This window comes from Saccopteryx bilineata, chromosome 2 (assembly GCF_036850765.1).
Source record: "Saccopteryx bilineata isolate mSacBil1 chromosome 2, mSacBil1_pri_phased_curated, whole genome shotgun sequence".
Classification (NCBI taxonomy): Eukaryota; Metazoa; Chordata; class Mammalia; order Chiroptera; family Emballonuridae; genus Saccopteryx; species Saccopteryx bilineata.
In genome coordinates, this window is record NC_089491.1 from 175,956,227 (window position 1) to 175,983,516 (window position 27,290).

General features: G+C 48.4%; 1 protein-coding gene across 1 annotated transcript; it reads left to right on the forward strand.

The window, feature by feature from the left end:
• The first annotated feature begins 654 nt into the window (after positions 1-654).
• LOC136325027 (unconventional myosin-Ia-like) lies at positions 655-26,412 on the forward strand. Its single transcript, XM_066258714.1, is given in 26 exon segments — positions 655-1,002; positions 2,128-2,222; positions 2,420-2,524; positions 2,742-2,788; positions 2,920-2,983; positions 3,355-3,453; positions 5,329-5,432; positions 5,558-5,705; positions 6,173-6,291; positions 6,371-6,457; positions 8,635-8,700; positions 8,856-8,960; positions 10,962-11,024; positions 11,193-11,393; positions 11,565-11,791; positions 12,114-12,314; positions 12,483-12,576; positions 13,062-13,211; positions 13,321-13,389; positions 13,807-13,881; positions 22,266-22,400; positions 24,633-24,739; positions 25,113-25,245; positions 25,340-25,492; positions 25,669-25,796; positions 26,091-26,412. Coding segments are annotated over 26 exon segments (2,979 nt in total). The 5' UTR covers positions 655-922; the 3' UTR covers positions 26,215-26,412.
• Positions 26,413-27,290: the final 878 nt, after the last annotated feature.

Below are 27,290 nucleotides of genomic sequence, written 5' to 3' on the forward strand. Positions count from 1 at the left end.
AATGCCCAGTAAACATTATCTCAGGGTCTTATTGAGTATCCTAGCACAGAAGGATTTTAAAATTCGATATACCATGGACTTGGGCTGGCACTTATGGCTGACTTAGCTGCATCTGTTCCTGGTTCTGCCACATACTATCTGTGGAACAATGGGCACATTTGTGACCTCTCGGAGCCTCAGTGTTTGCCCCTGATCTTCTTGTTTAATGGAGTGTCTGCACTGCCTACTTCACGGGCGTGTGAGTCAATGTGATGATACAGGTAGAAGTTCAGTGAAACTGGTGTCTATACGAATGTGTCATTACCATCTTTAGTTTTTAGATCTGTACGATGGGGTCTGATTTATGGTGGGGGAAGGAAGTGGAGAGGAATTTGGGGATTTGTGTCTGCTTAGTTCCTCCAGTAATGGCATCGACTCCCCCTGACTCTCAATAAGACAGGTTTGAGGGAGGTACTGATTCTTTGTTAGAAAGACACCCATGCGTACCCTCCTCCCTGACAAATTTCTGACTGTTTGGGAAAGCTTGTCCTTTGCTATAAATTGCACCCCTGCTCTCATTTCCAAATTTTGAGGACAATGGCACAAGAACTCTACTTGAGGTGCTCAGCTAAGGCCAGCCAGATACCCTTTCCTACAGGTGCTTTCTTGTGACTGTCTCCCTTCCGGGCTTCAGGCTTGTGAAGGGTTAAGCGAGCCGCACCCTCAACAGGAACAGCCCCGGACTTTGTGCTGAGCTGCCTGTCTCTGGCTTCTCCTGGCTGGACTGATACAGGGAACCCTGGCTGGAGGAGGCAGCACAGAGGAAGGTCAGAAGAGTAGACACTGGCAAGAGGAGGGCGGCCTCTTCCCTGACCTCCCTGACACCATGGACAGCTCCTGTTAACAGAGGCCCCTCTCCTCCACCTTTGGGGCTGGGCATCTTATGCCTCCTTCTTGTCCAGTCGGGATTTTATCCACCATTCTGCAAAGGACAGTGACCTTACACCCTAGTTCCAGTGTTGGGTGAGTCTAACCTTGACCTGTCAGTGCTCTTTTTACATCTTGGGATACTCATTTGAGGGCTGCTTCCTTTTCCCCTTCCCTGCCTTCAAGCAGTCATATTTCTACTTCCCTCCAATCCAGATTCAGAGAAGATGCCCTCTCCCAGCCCCCTGCTTCTGCTTCTCACCCTTCTCTGCCAAGTTCCTAACAATTTCACATTTTTTTGTTTGTTTCACATTTTTTGTTTGTTGGAAAATAGGGATAGAAATTAGTACCTACTTCATGGGGAAATTGTAAGCATCAAATGAATGAATATATGTAAAGTATTTAGAGCCCTGCCTGGCCAATGCTAATAGCACATGCTTACTAGAGGCTGCAATTATCAGTATTGTTGCTGCTCCCTTCGTGTGTCCTTCCAGGAAGTGGCAAGTATTTCTTTTCCTGGAGCTTGGGGAAAGCAGAGGGAAGGGAGAAGGCAACCTGGGCCCCTTCTCGCTCCACCTTCCATTCCTGCCTCCTTCCCCTCCCCCATGCAGGTTCAGCCACGCAGGAGAGGAGGAGGATATGGCTCTTTCATTCCTTTAGGGAGTGACATTCTGTCTTATTCTGCCTCACCCTGCCGGCTCAGTCCCACAGGAACAGCAGGAGAGCTGGGCTTCCTCTTTAGGAACACCTGCTGTGTCTCACTGAGAGAAATGAGTCTCACTGTGGCAATGAGCGGGGAGGAGAGACCTTTGGAAGAAAATGGGCATGGATGAGTTGGGTGACTGAAATAGGGGCTGTGGGAGGTAGGAAATTGAGAAGGAAAACTGTGGACAATGGTCAGGGAGTCTAGAGGCTGGCCAGGGCCTTGGCGCAGGAGGGAGAGAGCTTTCGATGCCTGGGTGTGGCAGAAAGCTTGACTTCTCCTGTCCTCCCAACTCTCCCTCTTACAAGCACAATTATGCATCCCCAGTTGCTGCCTTAGTGCCTTTTTACTCTTATGGTCAGAAATAGGTGGTTCTGTCCCACACCTGTCCTGTCCTCACCAGCCCTGACCAGGGGGTAAAAAATCCTCCCCTCCTGCCAAGCTAGGGATCAAGAGAAAGATGGTGTCTTGAACTTGCCCCTCATTAGTCATTACCGACTTCCTCCCCCACCCCCAAGCTATGCATTGGCGAATGCGGCGTACCAGTCACTGAGGGTCCGGGACCAAGACCAGTGTATCCTCATTACAGGCGAGAGCGGAGCCGGGAAGACCGGTGAGGCACCTGGCTGGGGAGGCTGTGGGCTCACTGCTGGATCGGCCCCTTGTCTCTCTGCAAGCCAGGCCTAGTCCTGCCCCTCCCCTGCCCCCAAAATTCCCTCTTGGTTTTTCTGACTCTGAGGGGTCTGAGGTCTGGAAAGGGAAGTCGAGGAGGGTGGTAGGGGGATCCACGTGAGGGTTTCTCTCGCACAGAGGCTAGTAAGCTGGTGATGTCTTACGTGGCGGCCGTCTGTGGGAAAGGGGAGCAGGTGAACTCCGTGAAGGAACAACTGCTTCAATCAAACCCTGTGCTGGAGGGTGAGGATTCCAGGCTCTTCCCTCTGTACCTCCCACCTTGTCACCACCGGGGCCACTCAGCCCTAGACCCTCCACCCCATTGTTCCACAGCCACTGTTCTCATTCAGCCTGAAAATCCTGTGGTTGGCCCAACGGCCAGATTTCTTCCTCCGTTTCCTTCTGTAGAGTCCCTCTTCTCCCCTCAGCCACCTCACTGTCCCTTTCCTCATCTCTGCAGCTTTTGGCAATGCCAAGACCATCCGCAACAACAACTCCTCTCGATTTGTAAGTGAACAGCTCCCAGGTCTGGGAGGAGAGGGTGTGGGGGCTTCAGAGGGCGACATGTGCCACGGACCCTTCCTGGGTAAGGTGGTGACAAGAGAAGGAAGCAGTCTCTCTTTCTCTGGTCTCTGAAGGGAAAATACATGGATATCGAATTCGACTTCAAGGGATCCCCCCTCAGTGGCGTCATCACTAACTGTACGTGTCTTGCCGTTCTGCTTACCCCTCCCCTTCCACCTGCCCCCACAGTGTCCCTTCTGCTAATCTTCTACTGTAGGTGGGAGGGACACTAGACTACCAGACTTCCCACCCATGACGAATATCAGGGATGAGGGCAGAATCAGAGGAAACTGAGATAGCTCCCAGACCCTCAGAACACTATTTTATTTTATTTTATTTAGATTTTATTTATTCATTTCCGGGGGGGGGGGCAGGAAGCATCAACTCCCATGTGCCTTGACCAGGCAAACCCAGGGTTTTGAACTGGCGACCTCAGTGTTCCAGGTCGACGCTGTATCCACTGTGCCGCCACAGGTCAGGCAGGACATTACTTTCTGATTCTCTGCCAGATCTGCTTGAGAAATCCAGAGTGGTGAAACAGCTCAAAGGAGAAAGGAACTTCCACATCTTCTATCAGCTGCTGGCTGGCGTGGGTGCACAGCTGCTGAGTACGTGCTTGCCTGGAACATCCCCAGCTGCCATTCAATCCTTGCTGCCCCCCCACCCCCGGATCCCCTCAGATTTCTCCTTGTATTCCTCACCCAAATTTCATACACCATTGCTGGGAACAAATTCTGTGACCTCTGTGTTCTCTTTCGTTTCTGCGGTTTTACCGCTAGGAATAAGCTTTCTTGCCTCTTCACTGCTTGTACTTCTCTGTCCTATCCGGTTCCCCTTTCCCCAAGCTGGCTTCAAAAATGGAACACTCATTTTCACCTACCATCCTTTCCTATCTTCAACTAAAGGGATTTTATTAATAATTCAACAGAGACTTAAGCAGGCTGTTGCAAGTGTTCAAGAATTTTCAATGAGCTTGTAACTGAAGTTGTCCTCGGTCTGTATCTCCTTCACCCAGGACCCTATTCTTAGATAGTTCTATGTAGGCTTCATTCATTCATTCATCAAACATCTCTAGAACACTTACTAGGATCAAACACTGTGCTAACCTCTGGGGGTATAGAATAAGACATGGATTCTGTCCCTGAAGAACTTTTGGTCTCCTAGGGATGGCAGATGTGTGAACAGATACATTGCAATAGTGTGACCAATGGGGCATGCTCGCTTGTCCTGGGGAAGAGCCCACTCTAGCTTGAATGCTGTACTGGCCTGAGGCTGAAGGCCCTGCCCAAGTTTGCTCCTCCTTCCCCTCTAGCTGTGAGCACTGTGGATCTGGCCCCCTGAGAACCTGTTCCTTTGGTTTCTGGTTACCCTGTGCTGGACTTGTGCCTATTTGCTTTTCCCTCTGGCAGACCGCCAGGTGCAGGAGCCCCCACAGGTCTCATCCCCACTCCTGGCTTAGTAGTCTTGGTTGTGTTCAACTTGTCTGAATCTGTGCACTAGGGTCATGTTCTGGCTGAGCATCTCACTGACTCGTTTAAGCTGAGTCCAGGCGGGGCCTCGCTAGCGTCATCATCCCAGGGCCTTTCTGACTCACTCTCTGTTCACATGGCCCTCGTCAGTAAGCCTCGGTTTTAAAATTGTGTCTTGGGAGAAGCTGCCATTAAATTCTAGTTTGAGAGATACTCACTGAGTCTTAGATCATTTGAATAACAGATAATTGATCTCCCTAAAGTTCCATGATTAACCTACTCCTTCCCATCTCAGGTAAACAACTTTGACCATTCCCTTGATCCATTTCTTAAGAAGAAAAAAGTTCCTGCATGACAGCCAGGTATACAAACTATGAAGATGAAAAACAGTCTTGACACACAAGTTGTTCATTTGTGGGAGGGAGAGGAAACTACAAAGTCTAGTCCCTGTAAAAGGGGCTGGGACAGACATTCACAACAGGGGACACAAGGAGTCATTTGGCTTAGCCCCACAACACCAGAGACAGCGTTTCCAGAGGAGTGATGAGGGCTGGGGAACACAGCACCTGCCACTCTGTCAGCGCTTGGTGAACAAATAATGAGTGCACCAAGGGTGAGAGGGTGAGGCTGGGGGAGGGGAGATGCGTGCTCACCCTTTATTCCTTACCTTCCTCCTTCCAGGACCACTGGGCCCAGAGTAGTATGGAGGGCTTGCTTGTTTTTATTGTTTAGAAACTGTGGATGGGGAGAAGATAAAATGAAGCGTTTGTTTCATAAAAATTGGGAGAAAACCCCGATAATGATGAACAACTAAACTCTAAATACTACTTAACATTGTAGTCTATTATAGGAATTAATCACCCCCAAACAAAAGAGGCAAGGGGAAGAAACTAAAACAAAACATGCTATTTTGAATAAATGAATGAACCAACCCAGGGCTAGGGCTGTGCGGGTCAAGGCTGGAAGGCTCGCGGAGCTGGTGTGCTCACTCTTTCCCCAACCCTGGTCCCCTAGAGGCCCTGAAGCTCGAACGGGAGACGAGTGGCTATGCCTATCTGAACCAGGACGTGTCCAGAGTGGATGGCATGGATGATGCCTCCAACTTCAAGGCTATGCAGGTGGGTGCACAGGGTAGGTAGGCTTGGGCCCTTAGGCCATCCCCTGAGCCCAGGCTCTGGTTTTGAGAAGGGAGACATTGGACTGGTACCACAATTCAGCTTCTGATTTCTGCTTTCTCCTGAAGAATGCAATGACTGTGATTGGGTTCTCTGAAGAGGAGATTTGACAGGTGCTAGAGGTGACGGCTCTGGTGCTGAAGCTGGGGAATGTGGAGCTGTCAGACGAATTCCAGGCCAATGGGACACCAGCAAGTGGCATCTGTGATGGGAGAGGTCTGCACCCCCTGCTGACGTCCCCATCCAGCCCCCTGAATCTCCTGCTGTCCTTTCACTGTCTCTAGCATAATTCACTCAGATTTAGTCCCACTCAACCCGCTCCTGAGTTTCTCCCCAAACATACCCATTGAGAACTCCCAGTGAGGCATATTGGAATTAGGTTTTAAAGTTTGATAGACATAGGTTCTGAGATCTTTCCAAGTCTCAGTTGATTTTTGCAAAATAGAGACAATTATACCTATTTCGGGAGATTCTCATATTAAAGTAGATAATGCATGCGAAGTTCCCAGACCTCCCCTTTCTCTCCCTCCTCCCAGACCTTCTTTAGGGCCATGTCCTGGATTGGCTGTAGGGGCTTCTTAGCAAGATGCAGGAGCTCCCAGCAATCCCATGCATCAAGCTTTCCTCCCTCCCCTGGGATAAAGCCCTCTCTCAAGCCATGTTGTATTTCCTCATCACTTCAGGTGTTCGGGAGATTTCGGAAATGGTGGGTTTGAATTCAGAGGAACTAGAGAGAGCTTTGTGCTCAAGGACCATGGAAACTGCCAAAGAAAAGGTGGTTACTGCACTCAATGTCATTCAGGTAAGGCGCCTGATGGAAGGGGCTGATTCTGCGTCTGTTCAGTGGCTGCCACACTAACCAGCTTGGCCCTGCCCTGCAGGTTCAGTATGCTCGGGATGCTTTGGCTAAGAACATCTATAGCCGCCTCTTCAACTGGATAGTGAAGCGAATCAATGAGAGTATCAAGGTGAGAGATTGCCCTCCTCCTTCAGCATGCTCATGCCTGCCTCACTTCTCTTGTCCTGGTCACCAGCCCCACACCTTGGGTTCTGAGAGGAACAGAGTGAGGACAATGAAGAGTAGTGTATGGTTTTTTCCGATAGTATTGTGGAAACATCATTAGTTGTTTTATTTGTTTGTTTTTGCTTTTTTTAGAGAAAGAGGGACAAACAGGCAGAAAGGGAGAGTGATGAGAAGCATCAATTCTTCCTTGCAGCATCTTAGTTGTTCACTGATTGCTTTCTCATATGTGCCTTGACAGGGAGGCTACAGCAGAGTGAGTGACCCCTTGCTCAATCCAGCGAGCTTAGGCTTCAAGCCAGCAACCTTGGGCTCAAATCAATGACCGTTGGGTCATGTCTATGATCCCATGCTCAAGCCTGAGACCCCACGCTCAAGCTGGCGAGCCCGTGCTCAAAGTGGTGACCTTGGGGTTTTGAACTTGGGTCCTCAGCATCCCAGGCTGATGTTCTATCCACTGTGCCACTGCATGGTCAGGCAACATCACTGATTTTTTAATTCAACTCTCTGGATGGACTAATTACCAGCTGTGTGGCCTTTCAGTTTCACAAAGGTTCTGAGCATCAGTTTCCTGATTTGGAAAATGGGACATTAATGCCTACCTGCTTCACAGGTTTAGTGAGGATCAGGTAAAATGATGTACATGGTGACCATACAACCAACAATTTCACTCCTAGGTATAGAGCCAAGCAAATTGAAAACACATATACATGAATATTCATAGAAGCATTATTCTTTTTTTTTTTTTTTTGTATTTTTCTGAAGCTGGAAACGGGGAGAGATAGTCAGACAGACTCCCGCATGCGCCCGACCAGGATCCACCCGGCACGCCCACCAGGGGCAACGCTCTGCCCACCAGGGGGCGATGCTCTGCCCCTCCGGGGCGTCGCTCTGTCACGACCAGGGCCACTCTAGCGCCTGGGGCAGAGGCCAAGGAGCCATCTCCAGCGCCCGGGCCATCCTTGCTCCAATGGAGCCTTGGCTGCAGGAGGGGAAGAAAGAGACAGAGAGGAAGGAGGGGGTGGGGGTGGAGAAGCAAATGGGCGCTTCTCCTATGTGCCCTGGCCGGGAATCGAACCCGGGTCCCCCGCACGCCAGGCCGACACTCTACCGCTGAGCCAACCGGCCAGGGCCTAGAAGCATTATTCTTAACAGTAAATAATTGGAAACACCCCAAATGTCCATCAACTGGTGAATGGATAAATAAAATGCAGTATATTCATAGAATGGGATAGATACTATTTGGCCATAAAAAGGAATAAAATACTGGTACATACTCAACATAGATGAACCTTGGAAACATGTTGAGTGAAAGCCTCCAGACACAAAAGGCCACATTTTGTATGACCGATATTTATACCAAATGTCCAGAATAGGCAAATCCATAGACGTAGCAAGTAGATAAGTGATTACCAGCGGCACGGGGTGGGGAGGGCGAGGGAAATGAGGAGTGACTGCTAATGGGTGTGGGGACCAGATTTCTTTGCAGGGGGGTGGGGGGATGACCAAGTGCTCTGGAATTAGGTCGTGGTGATCATTGTACACCTTCTGAATATACTTGAAAAACCCACTGAATTGTATACCTTTAGAGGGTAAATTTTGTGGTATGTAAAGTAGATCAAAATAGAGCTATTATTTAAAAATTATGTACAAGATAATGCCATCAATTTAGATGCTATTACTGGAAGGCAGTGGGGTAAAATGGGATTTGAATCTAGGTTTGGCCAGTTAGCCCTTTTGAAATTTGATTTTTTCATCTGTAAAATGGAAATTATCATACCTTATAGGCTTATGAAAGGATTAATTAAATAAGAACATAGTTGTTTTTTTTATAAAATACTCAAAAAATATAAGAGATAGTTACTTTCCTGAGAGGATTTCAGTGTCTCTCCACCTCGTATCATGGGGCATCATCCTGGAATCTGCATCTTCCTTTTCCTCCCTCTTTGCTTGTACTTCAGCGTAGAGAAGAGGAAGGCCAATCAAATCCAAACAGTTTCTTTCCAGCCTGGTCCTGCTCACCGAACCTCTGTCTGTCCCTTGCTCCAATCACACCTATGGCAGAAGGGCCTGGCCCGGTGCACAGAGGGGCCTGGCCTAGATTTACCTTTTCCTCCTCTTCAGGTGGGCACCGGGAAGAAGAAGAAGGTCATGGGTGTCCTGGATATCTATGGCTTTGAAATATTAGAGGTAAGAGAACTTTGCCCAACCTCAGTGCCCTGCTTCCCTAGGGTTAGGGGTGATGGGCTCAAAGGGGTGTGTGGCAGAGGGGCAGTAGGGCTGAGAGGAAGCTAGCGTCTTGGGCTGAGCTGGTCTCTCTCTTTAACCTGTGTGCCTTACCTTAGGACAATAGCTTTGAGCAGTTCGTGATCAACTACTGCAATGAGAAGCTGCAGCAGGTGTTCATAGAGATCACACTGAAAGAGGAGCAGGAAGAGTACGAGAGGGAGGTAAACTAGGCCTTCTCCCTATATCCCCTCTCATAAAAGACTTCTAGGGACATACCAGGTTGCTTTTTTCTCCTCGATCACAATTTCCTCTCAGTTGTTCCCAGATGGGAACACAAAGGACAAAATGTTTCCCCTGCACAGCTGAACCCTCCAGCGTTACCAGGAAGGCCTCATTTTCTGCTCTCCATTCCCCGAGATCCCCATCCTCCCACTCCAGCCAGGCTAGGAAGAGGGGTGGCGGGTTGATAGCAGGCTGTGTTGGGGGCAGGGTCATGCCGAGTGAAGTGACAGCTGTGCATAGCCTATGGCATGCTAGGAGCCAGATTTAGAAGGGACATTTCTCCTGGCTTTGGCACCCTACCGCATCCCTTTCTGCGCTCTTCTCTAACACCTCGGACTCCTCTGTCTCCTCCAGGCCCTGGCTGCTGTTGCATTCCCCTCGTGTAGCCCCCTGATCCTAGACTTCCTCACCACAAGTGCCCCGTGGCTCAGAATCTCCACACTCCTTCCCCGGCTCAGTGAAAACCCCCGTTTTCTATGGCTGGGTGTTAGCACAGCTCTCTGATTGAGCTAACTCACTCCAAAGTGTGAACGGCTGAGTCACTCTCATCAAACCCCTCCCAGGGATGCTCCCTGTGAGCTCTCAGGACTCTGTTGTGGCAGAATTTCAGGCACTGTGGCAACAATGTATGGAGAAGCTTTAAGAAGTATTTTGTATGTTTTCCTTTAAATTTGTATGTGGCCAAATACATAAATCATTTCCATGCTTCAAAATTCACAAAGCTCAAAAAGGTGTCTACAGAAAGGCCTCTTTCCCGCCCTGGCCCAGCCGCCCCATCTCCTCCCTTTAGAGGCACCTGAAGCAGGTCTCCTTCCAGAGGTCTCTGCTGTGTAGGCAAACAAGCCTGCAAATATATTTCCCCACAAAATTTATTCAAGTAGCAGTGCATACACTCTCTTCTACACCTTGCTGTCATAAGTTAACAAGAGATCTTTCTATATCAGTATATAAAGATGCTTTCTGTATCTACATAGGATTATAAGAACATCGTAATTCATTTAATCCATCAGGGAGGACATTTTTGGAATAAATTGGGAAGACAACTTAATCATACTCTGCATTCCCTAAAGACCTGTGAGGGAGGAGGGAGAGAAAGGCTTGTGTTCCCAGTCACACCGGGAATGGCCTGAACCCCTCCATCCGGCCCTTGGGTGCAATCAGGAGCTATTCTGCCTGTAGGCCTGATGCCCAGCAAATCCCTAAAGCACAGGAAGACTGTCTTTGTGTTTTCTGCTTCTGTACCATTTTTGCTTAAAAAAAACACACACACAACAAAACAGTCCCAAAGTATCCTGTAGCTCAGTGGCTCACCTGTGGTCCTGCAGCATCAGCATCCATCCCCTGTGTTAGAATGAATCTCCCAGGCCCTGTCCCAGACCTGTTGAGTTAGGAACCCGTGGGGCAGGGGAAGCAATCTGTGCTTTAACAAGCCCCTAGGTAGTTGCAATGCATACTGAACATTGAGAATCACCGCTGCAGGTCTTTGCAGATGTATGAAATTAGCTTTGTTGTTTGATGATAAACTCACTTAAGTGCCTTGAATCTACAGTTTGTTGCCAGAGCAGTGTGGCCATTTGCTCTTCCACATACTCAAGGATCCTTCTGCACCCCTCCAGTGGGGTAGCCCTCCCCCTGTCTTCCCCCAGCATCTTACACTTCCCTCTCCACCTTACAGCACCTGCAGGGCTTTCCATATCGATTCCCCTCACTGCTGCTCTGGGTCTTCCCATGTGTCTCTCTGCCCGCACCACAAATTCTCCATCAACCTGGGAGGAATGGGGACGTAAACAGAAACCACACCAAGGACCCCTCTGAACTATAGGGTTTTCTGACATTTTTTGTGTGAGATGAATGGGTTAAAGGGGGCCTGGGTCTGGTGGGGTCTTTGGAGACTTGTCTTGGACCTGCTCCCTGTAATTTTTCATGTCTTCCTTCGCCAGGGCATACCGTGGGAAAAGGTGGACTACTTTGATAATGGCATTATCTGTAACCTTATTGAGCATGTGAGTTATCCTTCTCTTATCTTTGGGACCTCCCCTGAATATCCTTCCCCTGTTTCTCTCGTCCCCTCCCCTCACCCCTCTTGGTAAGGATAGTAAAGAGGGCAAAGGGTGAGTGGGCAGAGGATCTGGACCGTGTCTAGGTTGGGCTGATCTTATTCCCCCGGCCAGAATCAGCGCGGGATCCTGGCCATGTTAGACGAGGAGTGCCTGCGGCCTGGAGTGGTTAGTGATTCCACCTTCCTAGCGAAGCTAAACCAGCTCTTCCACAAGCATGCTTACTACGAGAGCAAAGTCACCCAGAACGCCCAACGCCAGTATGACCACACCATGGGCCTCAGCTGCTTCCGCATCTGTCACTATGCGGGCAAGGTGATGTGGCAGGATGCAGGGTCAGGACTAGGGTCTGAGCACAGGCTGAAGGCAATGGGGGAGGTATTGGGGGGAGGGATGAGAACTGGGACTACTTCACAATGAGACTGGGAGGGCCAAGTGCTGGGACAAGGTCATGGGCTCTCCAGACCAATAGCTGTTCCTCTGCAGGTGACTTATAATGTGAACAGCTTCATTGACAAGAATAACGACCTCCTCTTCTGGGACTTGTCCCGGGCCATGTGGAAGGACCAGAATCCCTTCCTCTGGTCCTTGTTCCCTGAGGGGGACCCTAAGCAGGCATCTCTCAAACGCCCCCCGACTGCTGGGGCCCAGTTTAAGAGTTCTGTGGCCATACTTATGAAGAACCTATATTCCAAGAACCCCAACTACATCAGGTGACATACTGGGCACACAGGGGAACATGCTACATATGTATGACATGTCCGTGGGGGTGGTGGTCTCTGGAATAAAGGTATCAGAGGCCCTTTCCTCATGGAAAATAGCCCGATGAGCTGCTGAGAGTGCTGCAACAGGGAGAGCATCAGATTTGGGTAGGGACCATACCATAGCGAGTGACACTGAAAAGCCAGTGTGTCCACTTCCTCTGAAAATTTTCACCTAAGAGGAGTGTATGCAGAGTTGGAATGTAGAGACCGGGACGGTTACCCTGGCAAAGATGGAGCTCTGAAGCCTGCACCTTGCCCTGCCTCCCACCAGGTGTATAAAGCCCAACGAGCACCAGCAGCCAGGTTGCTTCTCCGGGGAGCTGGTGGCAACCCAGGCTCAGTACCTGGGATTGCTGGAGAACGTGCGGGTGCGACAGGCAAGCTATGCCTTCCACCAAGGCTATGGGTCCTTCCTGGAAAGGTACCGATTGCTGAGCCGGACCACCTGGCCTCACTGGAATGGGGAAGAGCGGTAAGATGCCCTGGGGAGCAGAGAAGGGCAGTGCAGGGAACATCTGTGGGGGAAGACTTCTTTTTCAAACCCTGAACTCGTCTCTCAGGATGAAAGGGATCAGGGGAGAGGTGGAGAGGACCCAACCCTGGGCTGGCCCTCGGCAGCTCTCCCCACTTGCTCTTGTAGGGAGGGGGTGGAGAAGATTCTGCGGGAGCTGAGCAGGTCCTCAGAGGAGGTAACCTTTGGGAAGACAAAGATCTTCATTAAAAGCCCCAAGACTGTGAGTTGGAGAGTGCACTTATATTTGGTGGGGGTAGAAGGTGGGAGAGTTGGAGAGCTCATCTGAGTAAGAAGCTGGATGGGGAAGGGAGTATCTGTAACCTTGAATGGATGGACAGTGGATGAGGAGGTCTCCTCTCCGCGGGCACTGAGTCCTTGGGCTCGCACCCTGTCCTGAGAGCCCCGAGAGTCAGGTGTGCTGGCATGGCCTGCTCTGAGGGCCTGCACTTGAAGCAGGACTCCTTAAAGTCTGGTTGATGTTCCACTCGTGTCTGAGTTTCCAAATTCTAGCAGAGTGCCTGCTACAGATCAGAGTTCAGTAGATTCTTGTTAAATGAATTAATAAATAAAGGAATTAACTAAGCAGACAAAGGAATGATCAAATAAAACACTGGCTGGGAGGCTTCTGGTGCTGTGGAGTAAAGGAAGAGAGAGTACTGTTCCCCTAGGCCAGCTTCTCTGTGCCACCCTTACAACTCTCCGCAGCTTTTCTACCTGGAAGAGCAGAGGCGCCTTCGAATCCAGCAGCTGGCCACACTCATACAGAAGATATACCGAGGCTGGCGCTGCCGCACCCACTACCAGCAGATGCGCAAGAGCCAGATCCTCATTTCCTCTTGGTTTCGGGGCAACAGGGTACCAGTTACCCCCAAAGACCCATCTTCTTACTCTAATAGGACAGCGGGAAGTGGGAGAGGTGATTCAGGAGGTGGAGTTTTTCTAACAGGCCCATTGTTTCCTACAGCAAAAGAAACGCTATGGAAAGATAAAGGCGTCAGTATTGTTGATCCAGGCTTTTGTGAGAGGGTGGAAGGTAATGGGAAAGGGGAAAGAGGTTCCCTCCCCACGCACCGTTCCCTCCCCACACGGTTCCTTCTGGATTGTCCCAGCTAGCTGATAAGGGGAGAGAGTGGCAGAAAGCAAGTCCTGCCTGAACCTAGGACATGCCTCTGTGCACTGGCATGTCCGTGTCTGGCTGTGCTCCGCGTGTGTCTGGGAGGGTGAATGCATGCTGGGAAGATTTGTATATATGTGTGGCCCTGCCCTTTGCTGTGAGTGTCCTCCTCATTGTCAACTTGTCTGACTTGATTCTCTGCAGCTACAGTCTCAGCTCTAATCTTTCTCTGTTCTTTGTGTGGTTAATAAAGAGTAGAACCTCTTCCAGGTCTATCTTCTGTTTTATAGGTCTAACTATCTTTACTTTGGCTCCTTTCTTGTCTGTTCCTGGCAGGCCCGCAAGGAGTATCGAAAATACTTCCGGTCAGGGGCTGCTCTCACCTTGGCAGATTTCATCTACAAGAGCATAGTAAGTGCTGGGCGCTGAGGGTGGAAGTGAGGGGTTGAAAATGGAGGGACAGGTTTGAAAGAGAAAGATCAGTTTTGAGAAGAGATGACTCAAACTTTTCCCTGCATGCCTCAGGGACCAGGAGCAGATTCAGAACACATTTGAGCCTGACCAGGTGGTGGCACAATGCATAGAGCGTCGGACTGGGACGCGGAGGACCCAGGTTCAAAACCCTGAGATCGCCGGCTTAAGCGTGGGCTCATCTGGTTTGAGCAAGGCTCACCAGCTTAACCCATGGTCTCTGGCTTGAGTAAGGAGACACTTGATCTGCTGTAGCTCCCTGGTGAAGGCACATATGAGAAAGCAATCAATGAACAACTAAGGTGCCCAGCGAGAAATTGATGCTTCTCATCTCTCTCCCTTCTTGTCTGTCTGTCTGTCCCTATCTGTCCCTCTCTCTATCAAAAAACAACAACACAAAAACTTTTGGGATTAAGTGGACACTGCAGGCAAACTTGTGGTAGGAAAGGGTCCCAGCACACCCAAGAAGGGACTGGGCTGGATGGTTAACAACAGTCGAAGAGCTTAGCCTTTTTGGAGACCAGAGTGAGGACATACAGGGTTAGCTAATCCAACCTTCTGAGGTCTATTTTAGAATTGGGGTGAAGGTGGAGGAATTGTATTTCCAGTGAGAAGAACACAGGGACAGAGAAGGGTGATAGATAGCAATGTGGCTTCTGAGAAGTGTCCGAGGGAAACCAGACAGGGGGGAGCAGTACTTCCAATGAAACCTTGGGAAAGGCCAGAGAGCAGGAGGAAGAACAGGCAGTCTAGACAGAAGGTGGGGGTGAATTGGAACTGCCCTCCACTGATTTGATTTTTGACAGTTGTTAGGACTCTTTCTAACCATGCTCATGCAGACACACGAAACACTCCACTGGAGCTCTTTGTTGTCAGAGAGGCTGGATCCCTTGGCTGAGTGGAGGATTGGGGCTCTGGGGCTCTCTCCATTGCCTCCCTGAGCAATCACTGTGCCCTCCTCTCCTCTCTGCAGAGAAGCTCCATTTTCCTGGGCCTGCCTCTCCTGAGCTGGCTCCAGGGTGTCTGCTGTCTCAGAGTTCCTGCTGCATAACTGCATTCCTGAGACCTGTAGTCTGGTTTTGCTCTTATACCATGACTTGCCCCTCTTCCACCTTTTCTTTTCTTTTTTTTTTTCTTTCTAGTCTTTTATGTTTTTTATTATTATTTTTAAATTTTTTTCTTTTTCCACCTATATATTATCAGGTATCTGCTGAAGATCACCTCAGGAACTGTTGGGTTTAGATCAGTATTTCACTAAATCACAATGCCTACAGAAGAGTGCATGCAGGGAGCCACTGGGCATGGATTCCTCCAGTGTTTCTGACTAGTCTATATTTTGCAATTGCCTTGTCTGTACCTACTATTTCTTGAACATTTACTATGCACTACACCCTTTACGTAGCTCTAATGTTATCAACAATCCTGAGAGGTAGGCCATTTTATAGGTAAAATCTAAGGCCAAAGAGGTTGAATAACTTTCTAGGAGTCCAACAGTTGGTAAATGGTAGAGCTGGGATACAAACTCTTTGACTCCAAAGTTTTAACCACTGCCTAGAACTGCCTGCCCTCCATCCCCCAATAGAGACCTGGGCCCCCTGGGCCCCCTGGCTGGGCCTGGGGAGGCAGGAGGACTGCATAGGAAAAGGCAAAACTATCTAGATCTAGAAAACAAAACAAAACAAATAACACTTTTATAGGCTCCACATCAATTAGAACATCAGAGATTATGGAAGATACTTAGGAATGTTGAGTTAAATCAAACCAGACCAAGGACTAGAGACTTCAGGGTGATGAGACCAAGTTTGCTAGGTATTTGTGTAGAAGATACAAAAAGCTTGGCTAGTTCCTAGAGCAGGGGTCTCCAAACTTTTTACACAGGAGGCCAGTTCACTGTCCCTCAGATTGTTGGAGGGCCGGACTATAAAAAGAACTATGAACAAATCCCTATGCACACTGCACATATTTTATTTTAAAGTAAAAAAACAAAACAGGACCAAATACAATATTTAAAATAAAGAACAAATAAATTTAAATCAACAAACTGACCACTATTTCAATAGGAACTATGGGCCTGCTTTTGGCTAATGAGATGGTCAATGTCTGGTTCCATATTTGTCACTGCTAGCCTTAATAAGTGATATGACACGTTTCCCGAGCCGAGATGCGTGCATCCGCGTCACATACAGTACTTCAGGAGCACAGGTTGATGCATCCTGTACTCCTCTCACTGACCACCAATGAAAGAGGTGCCTCTTTTGGAAGTGCAGCGGGGGCTGGATAAATGGCCTCAGGGGGCTGCATGAGGCCCGCGGGACATAGTTTGGGGACCCCTGTCCTAGAGCAATATACTGTGTGTTGTGCTTTCTTCTGTTTTAATTTTTTAAACCTAATAAAAGATTTTCATAGAAATTTCAAAAATTTGGCAGTGCTCAAGATCAAGTCATTTTTTATACCTTTAATAATTTTATTCCATAAATAAAAAGGGTTCTGGGTACTCCCTGAAATATAAAGACTTATGAGTCCTGAGATCAAGGGAAAGTAAACAGATGCCACCAGTGAAACTTGATTGTATCCTGAAACAGAAACAAACAAACAAAAAAAACAGAGCTAAAAAGGACATTTTAAGGCCCTGGCCGGTTGGCTCAGCGTTAGAGCGTCGGCCTGGTGTGTGGGGGACCCGGGTTCGATTCCCGGCCAGGGCACATAGGAGAAACGCCCATCTGCTTCTCCACCCCCCACCTCCTTCCTCTCTGTCTCTCTCTTCCCCTCCCGCAGCCAAGGCTCCATTGGAGCAAAGATGGCCCGGGCGCTGGGGATGGCTCCTTGGCCTCTGCCCCAGGCGCTAGAGTGGCTCTGGTTGCAACAGAGCAACGCCCCAGATGGGCAGAGCATCGCCCCCTGATGGGCAGAGTGTCGTCCCTGGTGGGTGAGCAGGGTGGATCCCGGTCAGGCGCATGCGGGAGTCTGTCTGACTGTCTCTCCCCGTTTCCAGCTTCAGAAAAATACAAAAAAAAAAAAAAGGACATTTTAGAAGTTTATAAAAGACATTAGGAGAAATTTGAGTATGCATTGCTGTTGGATAAATAGATCTAATTAATGTTAATTTTCTTAGTTGTAATGATGGAATTATGATTGTATAAGTGAATATCCAGTTCTTGGAAGATGCAGAATTTTTAGTGGGAAATGTTATGATATCTGTAACCTACTTTAGGATGATATGGTAGTGAAGATTTATATATATTTGTGTATTTTTTTTTCATTTACAGTTGACATACATTATTATATTAGTATCAGATGTATACCCCAGTGATTAGACATTATGTAACTTACTAAGTAAACATCCCAATAAATCTTGTACCCATCTGACACCACACATAGTTATTAGAATATCATTGTTGCCTGACTGGTGGTGGTGCAGTGGATAGAGTGTTGACATAGGATGCTGAGGTCCCAGGTTCAAAACCCCAAGGTCACCAGCTTGAGCATGGGCTCATCAGGCTTGAGTGCAGGCTCGCCAGCTTGAGCATGGGGTCTCCTGCTTGAGTGTGGGATCATCATGATCCCAAGGTCACTGGCTTGAGCAAAGGGTCACTGGCTCAGATGGAGCCCCCGGTCAAGACACATATCAGAAGAAATCTATGAACAACTAAAGTGACACAACTATGAGTTGATGCTTCTCATCTCTCTCCCTTCTAGTCTGTGTGTCTATCTCTCTCTCTCACTAAAAAAAAAAAAAAAGTAAATTAAACAAACAAAATAAATGAACAAGCAGAACAGAAACAGACTCATAGATATAGGGAACATTTTGATGGTTGCCAAAGGGGAGGGGGGCTGGAGGGCTGGGTGAAAAGTTTTAAGCTCATTGAGTATCTTTATAACCAATGTTTCAAACTCTGCTTCTAGTAGATTACTTGTCTCCATTTAGTTTAGTTCTTTTTCTGGAGTTTTGTTTTGTCCTTTCATTTGGGACATGTTTCTTTGTCTCCTCATTTTGGCTGCCTCCTTGTGTTTGTTTCTATGTATAAAGTAGAGCTGCTACATCTCCGAGGCTTGGTAGAGTGGCCTAATGTAGTAGGTGTTCTGTAAGTACCATGTCACAGCCTCTCTGTTCACTCAAACCGGTGCTCCAGGTGCGCCCCTGTGTGGGTGGTGTATACCCTTCTCTTATAGTTGAGCCTTGATTGCTCTTGGTACGTCAATGGGAGGGATTTACCTCCAGGTGGGTCAGCTGCAAGGACTAGTTATGACCACCAACCACTGAACTCTGACCAACGTAGTGGATCAACTGTTCAGTGTTCCCACCCCACGGAGCAGAACTTACTTCAACAGGGCTCTGGTACTCCCTTGAGTATGTTGCTTATGGAGGTGGTTGGGTGGTGATGCTTTTGACATGGTCTGAAGCTGTCCACTGAGTGAGCTGGCTCTGTGGCCTCCCAGGAGGTGCAGGCCAAGGTCAGCTGCCACCTGTATTCTACTTGGGGACACCCAGCGTAAGCTACAAAGTGATCTGCAGGTGGCTGCTACTTGTACTGGGCTTGGAGGTACCAAGACAAGGCTAAGCTGCAGACCAAGGCTGATCGCTGCTAGCACTGGGCCTGGGGCCACTTAGTGAGAAGTATGGGGCATGTTGAGGCCAGAATATGTTTGCTTGAGAGAGTTTAGGAAAGTCTGAAGCATGAGCTAAGATGGGCTATTAGTGTGGAAAAGCCACTGGAAACAGCTTGGGTGGGCCTGAAAGTTGGGTGGGACAGAGCCTCAGGGAATCACCAGGGCAGGGCAAACAGTATGAACCAGGTAGATGGAGTCTCCAATATGGTACCAGCCTGCCAGCTCTATGGGGGAAGGGCTCATCAAAGGAACAGTGGCCTCTGCCAGCACTTCTGTCTGGAGAAAGCTGCCCCTACCACTTTCATCTTGATGCTGGACAATTCAGTTCCTCCCAGTAGGTCCTGGTGCCTTTTAAGCTACTGCCCCAGTGCTGGAGCTCAGAGGAAGTGAGTCTGAGTGAGTTGGGCACAAGCCCTTTAAGAGTAACTGCCTGGGACTCCAGCAGCCCTCCCTCTCCCTCAACCTTAATCCCCACTGGTTTTTACAGCCAAAGTCATGGGAACTTCTCTTCCTGGAACTCTTGCTGGGGGCCTGGTGTAGGGCTGGGACCCCTCGCTTCTTAGGGGAAACTTCTGCAGCAGAGACATCCATCCTGATTTTTACCCACCACATGTGGGTGTGGGATCAGCCCATTCTGCCTGTCCACCCCCCCTACCAGCCTCAATGTGGCTGCTTTAATTCCCTAGTTGTAGGACTTCCATTCAGCCAGATTTCAGGAAGTTCGAATGGTGATTTTTCTGTAGTTGTAATTTTGATGTGATTGTGGAAGGAGATGAGTACCTACACTGCTATCTTGCTGGGAAGTCCTATATGTGTGTATTCATATGCATTTGTATATATGTGTGCATATGTTAGAGAATGTGCGGATAGAGCAAGACGTTAACATTATCAATTGGTGAATTTAGGTGACGGTTATACGGTATACAGATCTTCATTGTATTGTTTTCTTCAACTATTATGCAAGTTTAAAAACCTTCAAAATACAAAAACAAATTGTATTAAATTTTTTAAAATTTAAATCAGCCTAACCTGTGGTGTCACAGTGGATAAAGCATAGACCTGGAACGCTGAGGTCACCAGTTTAAAACCCTGGGCTTGCCTGGTCAAGGCACCTATGGGAGTTGATGCTTCCTGTTCTCCTCCCCCTTTTCTCTTTCTCTCTAAAATTAATAAATAATTAAAAATTTTTAATCTTTGAAAAAAAGAAGTTAAGTCAGATTATGTTACTCTTCCCCTTAAAACCCTTTAGTGGTCATCTATTTCACTCCGAATAAAAGCTTATGTCCTGCCTGACCAGGCAGTGGCTCAGTGGATAAAGCATCAGCCTGGGGTGTGGAAGAACCAGGTCCAAAACCCTGAGGCCACTGGCTTGAGCAAGGTGTCACCAGCTTGAGCGTGGGATCATAGATGTGACCCTATGCTCGCTGGCTTGAAGCCCAAGGTCACTGGCTTGAGCAAGGCGGTCACTCACTTTGCTGTAGCCCCCTGGTTAAGGCACATATGAGAAAGCAATCAATGAACAACTAAGGCAGTGGTGGGATTTAGCCAGTTTGCACTGGTCCAGCAGAACCAATACCTGATTTTTTGTATAGTCGCCAACCAGTTGTTAAAATGGTACTTGTAATCAGGGTTCTCTATAAGGTGGGCACCTGGGAAGCCACCCAATGTGGAAATCACAAAATTCCATTTCTTACTCTTTTTTAACATTCATTTATGCGACAGCGTATTCTAAGTGCCATTAGTAATGTTCATTGTGTCCATAGCTGAAAAAAATTGCAAGTGAGGACACTAATCAAGAGGAAATATGGAAATATCTTAAATAACAATTTTATTGTTTTTTTGTCAGGTATTATTTAATATCTTTTCATTAATATTTTAAAACTCTTATAACAATCTAGTTTTGTATACTTCTTTTTATTGTTCTTTTTTAAGTATTAAGTGCATGAAATAATAAACCACCTTTCGGTATATCATATTTTTATACTTAAAGTGGTCATTAGGGCAGAGAACTGGTTGTTAAATTATTTAAATCCCACCACTGAACTAAGGTACTGAAACTATGAATTTATGCTTCTCATCTTTCTTCCTGTCTGTCTATCCCTGTCTGTCTTTATCTCACTCAAAAAGAAAAATGGAAAGGAAGAAAAGCTTATGTTCTTCCGCAGCCTACAGGGCCCTTCGTGTTCTGTCTTTGACCAACCATCTCTAGTCTTCTCTCCTCTTACTCAATTTAGTTCAGTCACAGTGGCTTTGTTTCTGGTTTTGAAATATATTGCCACTCATTCCAGTATCAGGGCCTACTTTTTGAATCATAGCATTTGTAATTAACTGTCATTATATAATATGTGGTGTGTGTGTGTGTGTGAGTGACAGAGAGAGGAACAGACAGACAGGAGGGGAGAGAGATGAGAAGCATCAATTCCTCATTGCGGCACCTTAGTAGTTCATTGATTGCTTTCTCATATGTGCCTTGACTGGGGGCTACAGCAGAGTGAGTGACCCCTTGCTCAAGCCAACAACCTTGTGCTCAAGCTGGTGAACCTTGCTCAAACCAGATGAGCCTGTGCTCAAGCCGGCGACTCTGGGGTTTCGAACCTGGGTCCTCAGCATCCCAGTCCGACACTCTATCAACTGTGCCACTGCCTGGTCAGGCTATATAATATGTGTTCATTTGCTTGTGGGATTTTTTTCAGCTATGGACACAATGAACATTACTAATGGCACTTAGAATACGCTGTCGCATAAATGAATGTTAAAAAAGAGTAAGAAATGGAATTTTGTGATTTCCACATTGGGTGGCCCCACCCCCAGTAGAATGTAACTAACCCCAGTGAGAGGAACGACTTTGCTTGTTCTGTTCACTGCTTTGTCTCCATACCTAGAACAGTGCCAGGCACAGAGCAGACACTCAATAAATGTTGAATGGTGAAAAAACTCAAGTCCTGGGAGACTCACTAAGAGGGAGATTTCCACGCAAATAACAGTAGTAGAAAAACAGAAGTACAGGCCAAGTGCTAGGGGGCTCCTAAGAAAGGAGAGCCCCCCCACCTGGACCAGGAAACCAGGAGGCTTTGTACTGCAACTGAAAGGATGGGCAGACTGTGGACTGGCAGTGTGGAGCTGGGAGCAGCACGAGCTAAGGCGCACAGCGGTTAGTGCATGGGCTGGGCAAAGGGCATGGCGAGGAGTCCCGTCTGGCTGGTGTGCCAAAGTGAAGCAGGGGATCCTGTGATGAGTTGACGCTCTAAGTAAAGGACTTTGAATGCCAGGTTGAGGTGCTGGGCTTGACTGATCAGAGAGGAGGGGAGAGTTAGTACCTGTCCACTAGCTAGCGCAGACAGTGGCAGCCAGCTGTACGTAACTGAGAGAGTACAAAGCTACAGGAGCAAAATATCAAGGCCAGTTTTCATATTGGTTCCTCCCACCTCACTTCCCTAGGCTGCAAGTCTCTGCTTGGAGCTATCTTCTCCCTTCAATCTCCCATTCATGCTCTTACTGGCCCGCCTCAAGCCTCCACTTCATGCTGAAAGAGATCCAGGAGAGGGCCCCTTTCTCTCTCCTCAGCTCCAGTCTCCTCCACTCCACCTGTTGCTTCTCTGGGTGGCCTTCCTCCACTTAAGTGACAGCATCTGGTTATGAGTTTGCCTGTTTGGGGCGGGGTGGAGGGTGTCTGTCTTTTCATCATTGTGTTCTCAATTCCCCTGCTTCCAACCCAGGCACAGAAATTCCTACTGAGACTGAGGAACAATTTGCCGTCTACCAATATCTTGGACAAAAGGTGGCCAGCTGCCCCTTACAAGTGCTTCAACACAGCTAATCAGGAGCTGCAGCGGCTCTTCCACCAATGGAAGGTGAGTGGGGCCCAGGGAAGCCTGTCCTGGGGCCCAGGGACCTCTCCTCTTATTTTTCCTTTTTTTCCTTCTTCTGATTTTTCTTTTCTTCCTCCCTCTTCCACTCTTTATTTTTTAAAAATATTATGGTAAGCCTGACTAGGCAGTGGCACAGTGGATAGAACATTGAACTGGGATGCAGAAGACCCAGGTTCAAGACCCCAAGGTCACCAGCTTGAACGAGGGCTCATTTGGTTTGAGCAAAGCTCACCAGCTTGGACCCAAGGTCACTGGCTCGAGCAAGGGGTTACTCGGTCTGCTGAAGTCCCGTGGTCAAGGCACATATGAGAAAGCAATCAATGAACAACTAAGGTGTTGCAACGCACAACGAAAATCTAATGATTGATGCTTCTCATCTCTCTCCGTTCCTGTCTGTCTGTCCCTGTCTATCCCTCTCTCTGTCTCTGTAAAAAAAAAATTGTGGTAAAACATATAGAACAAAATATACCATTTTAACCATTTTGAAATATATGGCAGCATGTGGATGTCCTGGCTTTGATTCTGGTCAGGGCACATAGGAGAAGTGACCATCTGCTTTACCACCACCCCCCTCTTTCTCTGCATCTCTCTTCCCCTCCCACAGCCATGGCTCGATTGGTTCAAGCGCATCAGCCCAGGCCCTAAGAATGGCCCTGTGGAGCTTCCGCCCCAGGTGCTAAAAATAGCACTGTTATGAGCATGGCCCAGATGGGCAGAGCATCAGCCCCAGATGGGGTTGCTGGGTGGATCCCTGGTTGGGGCACATGCGGGAGTCTGTCTCTCTATCTCCTCTCCTTTCCCCACCCCCCAGCCTACTTTCTGTGTCTAAGAGTTTGACTAGAGCCATATGCTGCTTAATGACAGGGATACATTCTGAGAAATGCACTGTTAGGTGACTTTGTTGAGTGAACATCATAGAGTGCACTCACACAAACCTAGGTGGTTTAGCCTAATATACACCTAGACTGTATGGTATAGTCTGGTGTGCCTAGGCCACAAACCCATACAGCATATTACTATACAGAGCAACAAGAGATTAAAGCAAGCACAAGAGAATACAATGCCATCAAGAGACACAGTAAACACAAGATCTATGAGGCTGCTGCTGCCATAACATAGCATATTGTTTATAGCAAACATTTTTTTAATGTAAGTAGAGCGCACTCTAAAATGGCGATAAAAGTACAGTATAGCCCTGACCAGATAGCTCGGTTGGCTAGCAGTGATTTTCAACCTTTGTTTCTCACGCACTCATAAACTAATTACTAAAGAAAAAGGGACCCTGACCTCTTCTTCCTTAGTAACTAATTTATTTGTGCCATGAGATGAAAATGGTTGTATTTAGTCAGGGACACTGACCTTAGTAATTAGTGTGTGTTTGTGCCATGAAAAAAAAAGGTTGAAAAGAGCATCATGCTGAAGCACAGAGGTTGCCAGTTCGATCCCCGGTCAGGGCACATACAGGAACAAATAAATGTTTCTGTTGTCTCTGTCTGTCTCTCTCCTTTTCTCTCTCTCTAAAATCAATAAAATAAACATTTTTTAAAAAAAGTATAGTATAGTAAATACATAAACCAGTAACATGGTCATTTATTACCATTATCAAGTATTATGTAAATAATTGCATGTGCTGTACTTTTGTATGACTGTCAGTGCAGTGGGTTTGTTCACAGCAGCGTCACCACAAACCTGTGAATAATGTGTGTGCTATGACATTACCATGGCTACGACGTCACCGGGTGAAAGGAAGTTTTCAGCTCCATTATAATTTTATGGGACTACCACAGTACATGCAGTTTGTTGTTACTGAAATGTTATGTGGCACATGACTATATTTTAGGTACCGCATATAAATGGAATAGTACAATACTTGTCCTTTGGTGTCTGGCTTATTTCACTTAGCACAGTGTTCCTCTACTCAGGAAATACTTACTGAGCACCTGTTTGGGACTGGGCTGGGCTGTGTGCTGGGTGTACAGCCTCATGGGGGCTGTATCTGATTGTTTCCATGCCGCTGCCCAGCATCCCTTAGTCCCCAAGCTGCTCCCCAATGCTCCTCCGGCCTCTGCGCGCTCTGAAGTGTCTAGTGCCTGCTCTCTTCCCTCTAGCTCTCTTCTCTAGTCGCTGTCCTTCCAGGTCTCATTGTCTCCCACCCGCCTTCCAGCCCTGTCCTCTCCCTCCATGATCATAGCTTCTGCCCCAACCCATTCACAGTGCAAGAAATTCTGGGATCAGCTGTCCCCAAAGCAGGTGGAGACCCTGCAGGAGAAGCTCTGTGCCAGTGAACTGTTCAAGGGCAAGAAAGCCGCGTACCCCCAGAGGTGAGAGCATCTCAGACACGCACAGTCAGTGTTATCAAGGGCAAAGACAGTAGTCCCCAGGGGCGATACAGGGGTGGTGCTCACACTTTAGTGTGCATTAGAATCACTTAGCAAGCTCGTGGGCACCCAGATTGCTGCACCCCACCTGCTCAGAGCTTCTGATTCAGCAGGTCTGGGGTGGGGCCCAGCAATTCTAACAGGTTCCCAGGGGATACGGGTGTTGGGCCTGGAACCATGGAGCTACAGGACATGGTGGAGAATGGGGAAGGGGCACTGGAGGACTAAGATGGGAACTCAGTGGGGGGAGGTACAGGGCCTTGGGAGTCAGTGGTAAGGACCTTGTCTCCACTGCATATTTCTTCTGTGTCCTCAGTGTCCCCATTCCATTCCGTGGTGACTACATTGGGCTGCAAGGGAACCCCAAGCTGCAGAAGCTGAAGAGCACAGAGCACGGGCCTGTTCTGGTGGCAGAGACAGTGAAGAAGGTCAATCGTGGTGATGGCAAGGTGAACTCTCCCCACAGCCTGATTCAAAGCCTAGGATGGTAGCTGGAAGGCTGGAGGTCGATCCTTGCCATACCCTTTTCTGTTCTGTCTCTAGACCTCCTCCCGAATTCTACTCCTGACCAAGGGGCATGTGATTCTCACAGACGCCAAGAAGTACCAGGCCAAAACTGTCATTGGTCTGGAAAGTGTGGCTGGAGTGTCAGTCACCAGCTTCAAGGATGGGCTGTTTTGCTTGCATCTGAGTGAGGTATCAGAGCTGGTTGCGGCAGGGCCTCAGACTGGAGAAGGTGGTGGGCATCACCGGCCTGAGGTGGGCTCGAGGCAGTGGGGAACAAATCTCTTACTCTGGGCCTTTGATGTCTCTCAGGCTGTACCTGAGGAGAAAAATGAATCCCTTCCGTGCTAATTTTTTTCTTTCCTAAGATATCATCAGTGGGCTCCAAGGGGGACTTCCTGTGGGTCAGTGAGCATGTGATTGAACTGCTGAGCAAAATGTACCGATCTGTGCTGGATACCACACAGAGGCAGCTTCCAGTCACCGTGACTGAGCAGTAAGGCAATGAGCTGGGCCAAGGGACGGGTTTGGGCCAGATGACAAAGCTGTTGGTCATGGTGACCAGGAAAATTCATGTAATCAGAAAGTGAAGCATACTGCGTCATCAGGGTCAGGCCTGGAGGGGCTTCTCAGTCTCCCCACCCAAGTTCTCTGGTTCTTGAGTCTTCTGACCCAGGCGGGGGGTAGAGGGAGATGCATTTGCCTCAAGAAGGGGAGGGGAAACCATCATAAAAATACGGGCATAGAGGATGAGGGCACTAGCTTTGCCTTTTTGTCTCTCCCCCTCCAGGTTCTCAGTGAGGTTCAAGGAGAGCAATGTGGTTGTCAAGGTCATCCAGGGGCCTACGGGTAATGGGAATGGCAAGCTAAGCTTCAAGAAGAAGGGGAGTCATAGCCTGGAAGTGACTCTGTAGGGAGGAGGTGGGGGCCTCCTGCAGAGACAGCAGTTTCTTCCTGGATCAGCCCCAGCCCCTCCCATCTTTGGGGGAGGATCTCCTATCTAGCCCCCTGGCGCTCGCTCTGAGACTGAAGAACCTTTGAAGAGGACCTTTAAACCATCCCAGTCCTTTCTCCAAACATAGCTTCCTCACACCCTCAGCCTCTTTGCCCACTAATAAAACAAGTGATTTCCCAAAGGTTTGGTCCGTGTGGGTGAGCTGCTCTTCCCCATCTCACTGGCTTGTAGTTGGACTCCCCCAGCTCCCGGTCCCCACCCTCAGGCTCCTTGGAGACAGCTAATGCAGATAATAAGAACGGAAAAGAAGGGAAATTGTCTCTGGGTCCTTGACCGGCTGAGCTCTGGCAGTGTGGGGGGCATTGGAGAGCCTGGGGTGGGGGCAGGGTCGTCGGGGATGGGACTGGGGTCGCAGGTGGCCAGTGTGCTGATTCATTAAGTTTGTCCCTGGAGGGAAGTGAGGATCCCGTCTTGGTGAAAACTAGGATCCTTTGGAAGATGCAGCCTGAAAAAGAGGCCCAAGGGTAGAGGGCTTGTGTGAGCTGAGGTAAGTTGGAAAAGGCAGGGTCCCCAGTACACAGGAGGTCCAGCACCCTCTCCGTCCACAAGCTCACCACTGGGCTTCATCGCTCCTGCCCCACCCTGGCACCCCCTTCCTGTCCATACACAGAAATGCCAGGTTGCTGCCAGCAGTTGTCTTGCTAATCACTGTCCACAGCTGGGGCCTGCAGCTGGTGGCATTTGACAGGGGAGGCTCCACCCAGATTCTCCCATCCTTAGGACTGACCCCTTTTCTTCCCTCTTGTCTTCAGTTCTTTCTCCTGTGTCATCATCCTTATCTTTTTCTTGGTTCCCAACTGTCTCACACCATCTCCTTGGCCCCATTTCTGTGAGCTCTGAGTAATATTATATACAATCTTTTGTATAACGCTTAAATATCACCCTCTTCGTGTGTATTTCCTCATAGACTGTATTGTCTCAGCCTCTCCCTCCCCAGTGTCTACCGTTAGGGAACAAGCAGCTCCTTTGTTTGCA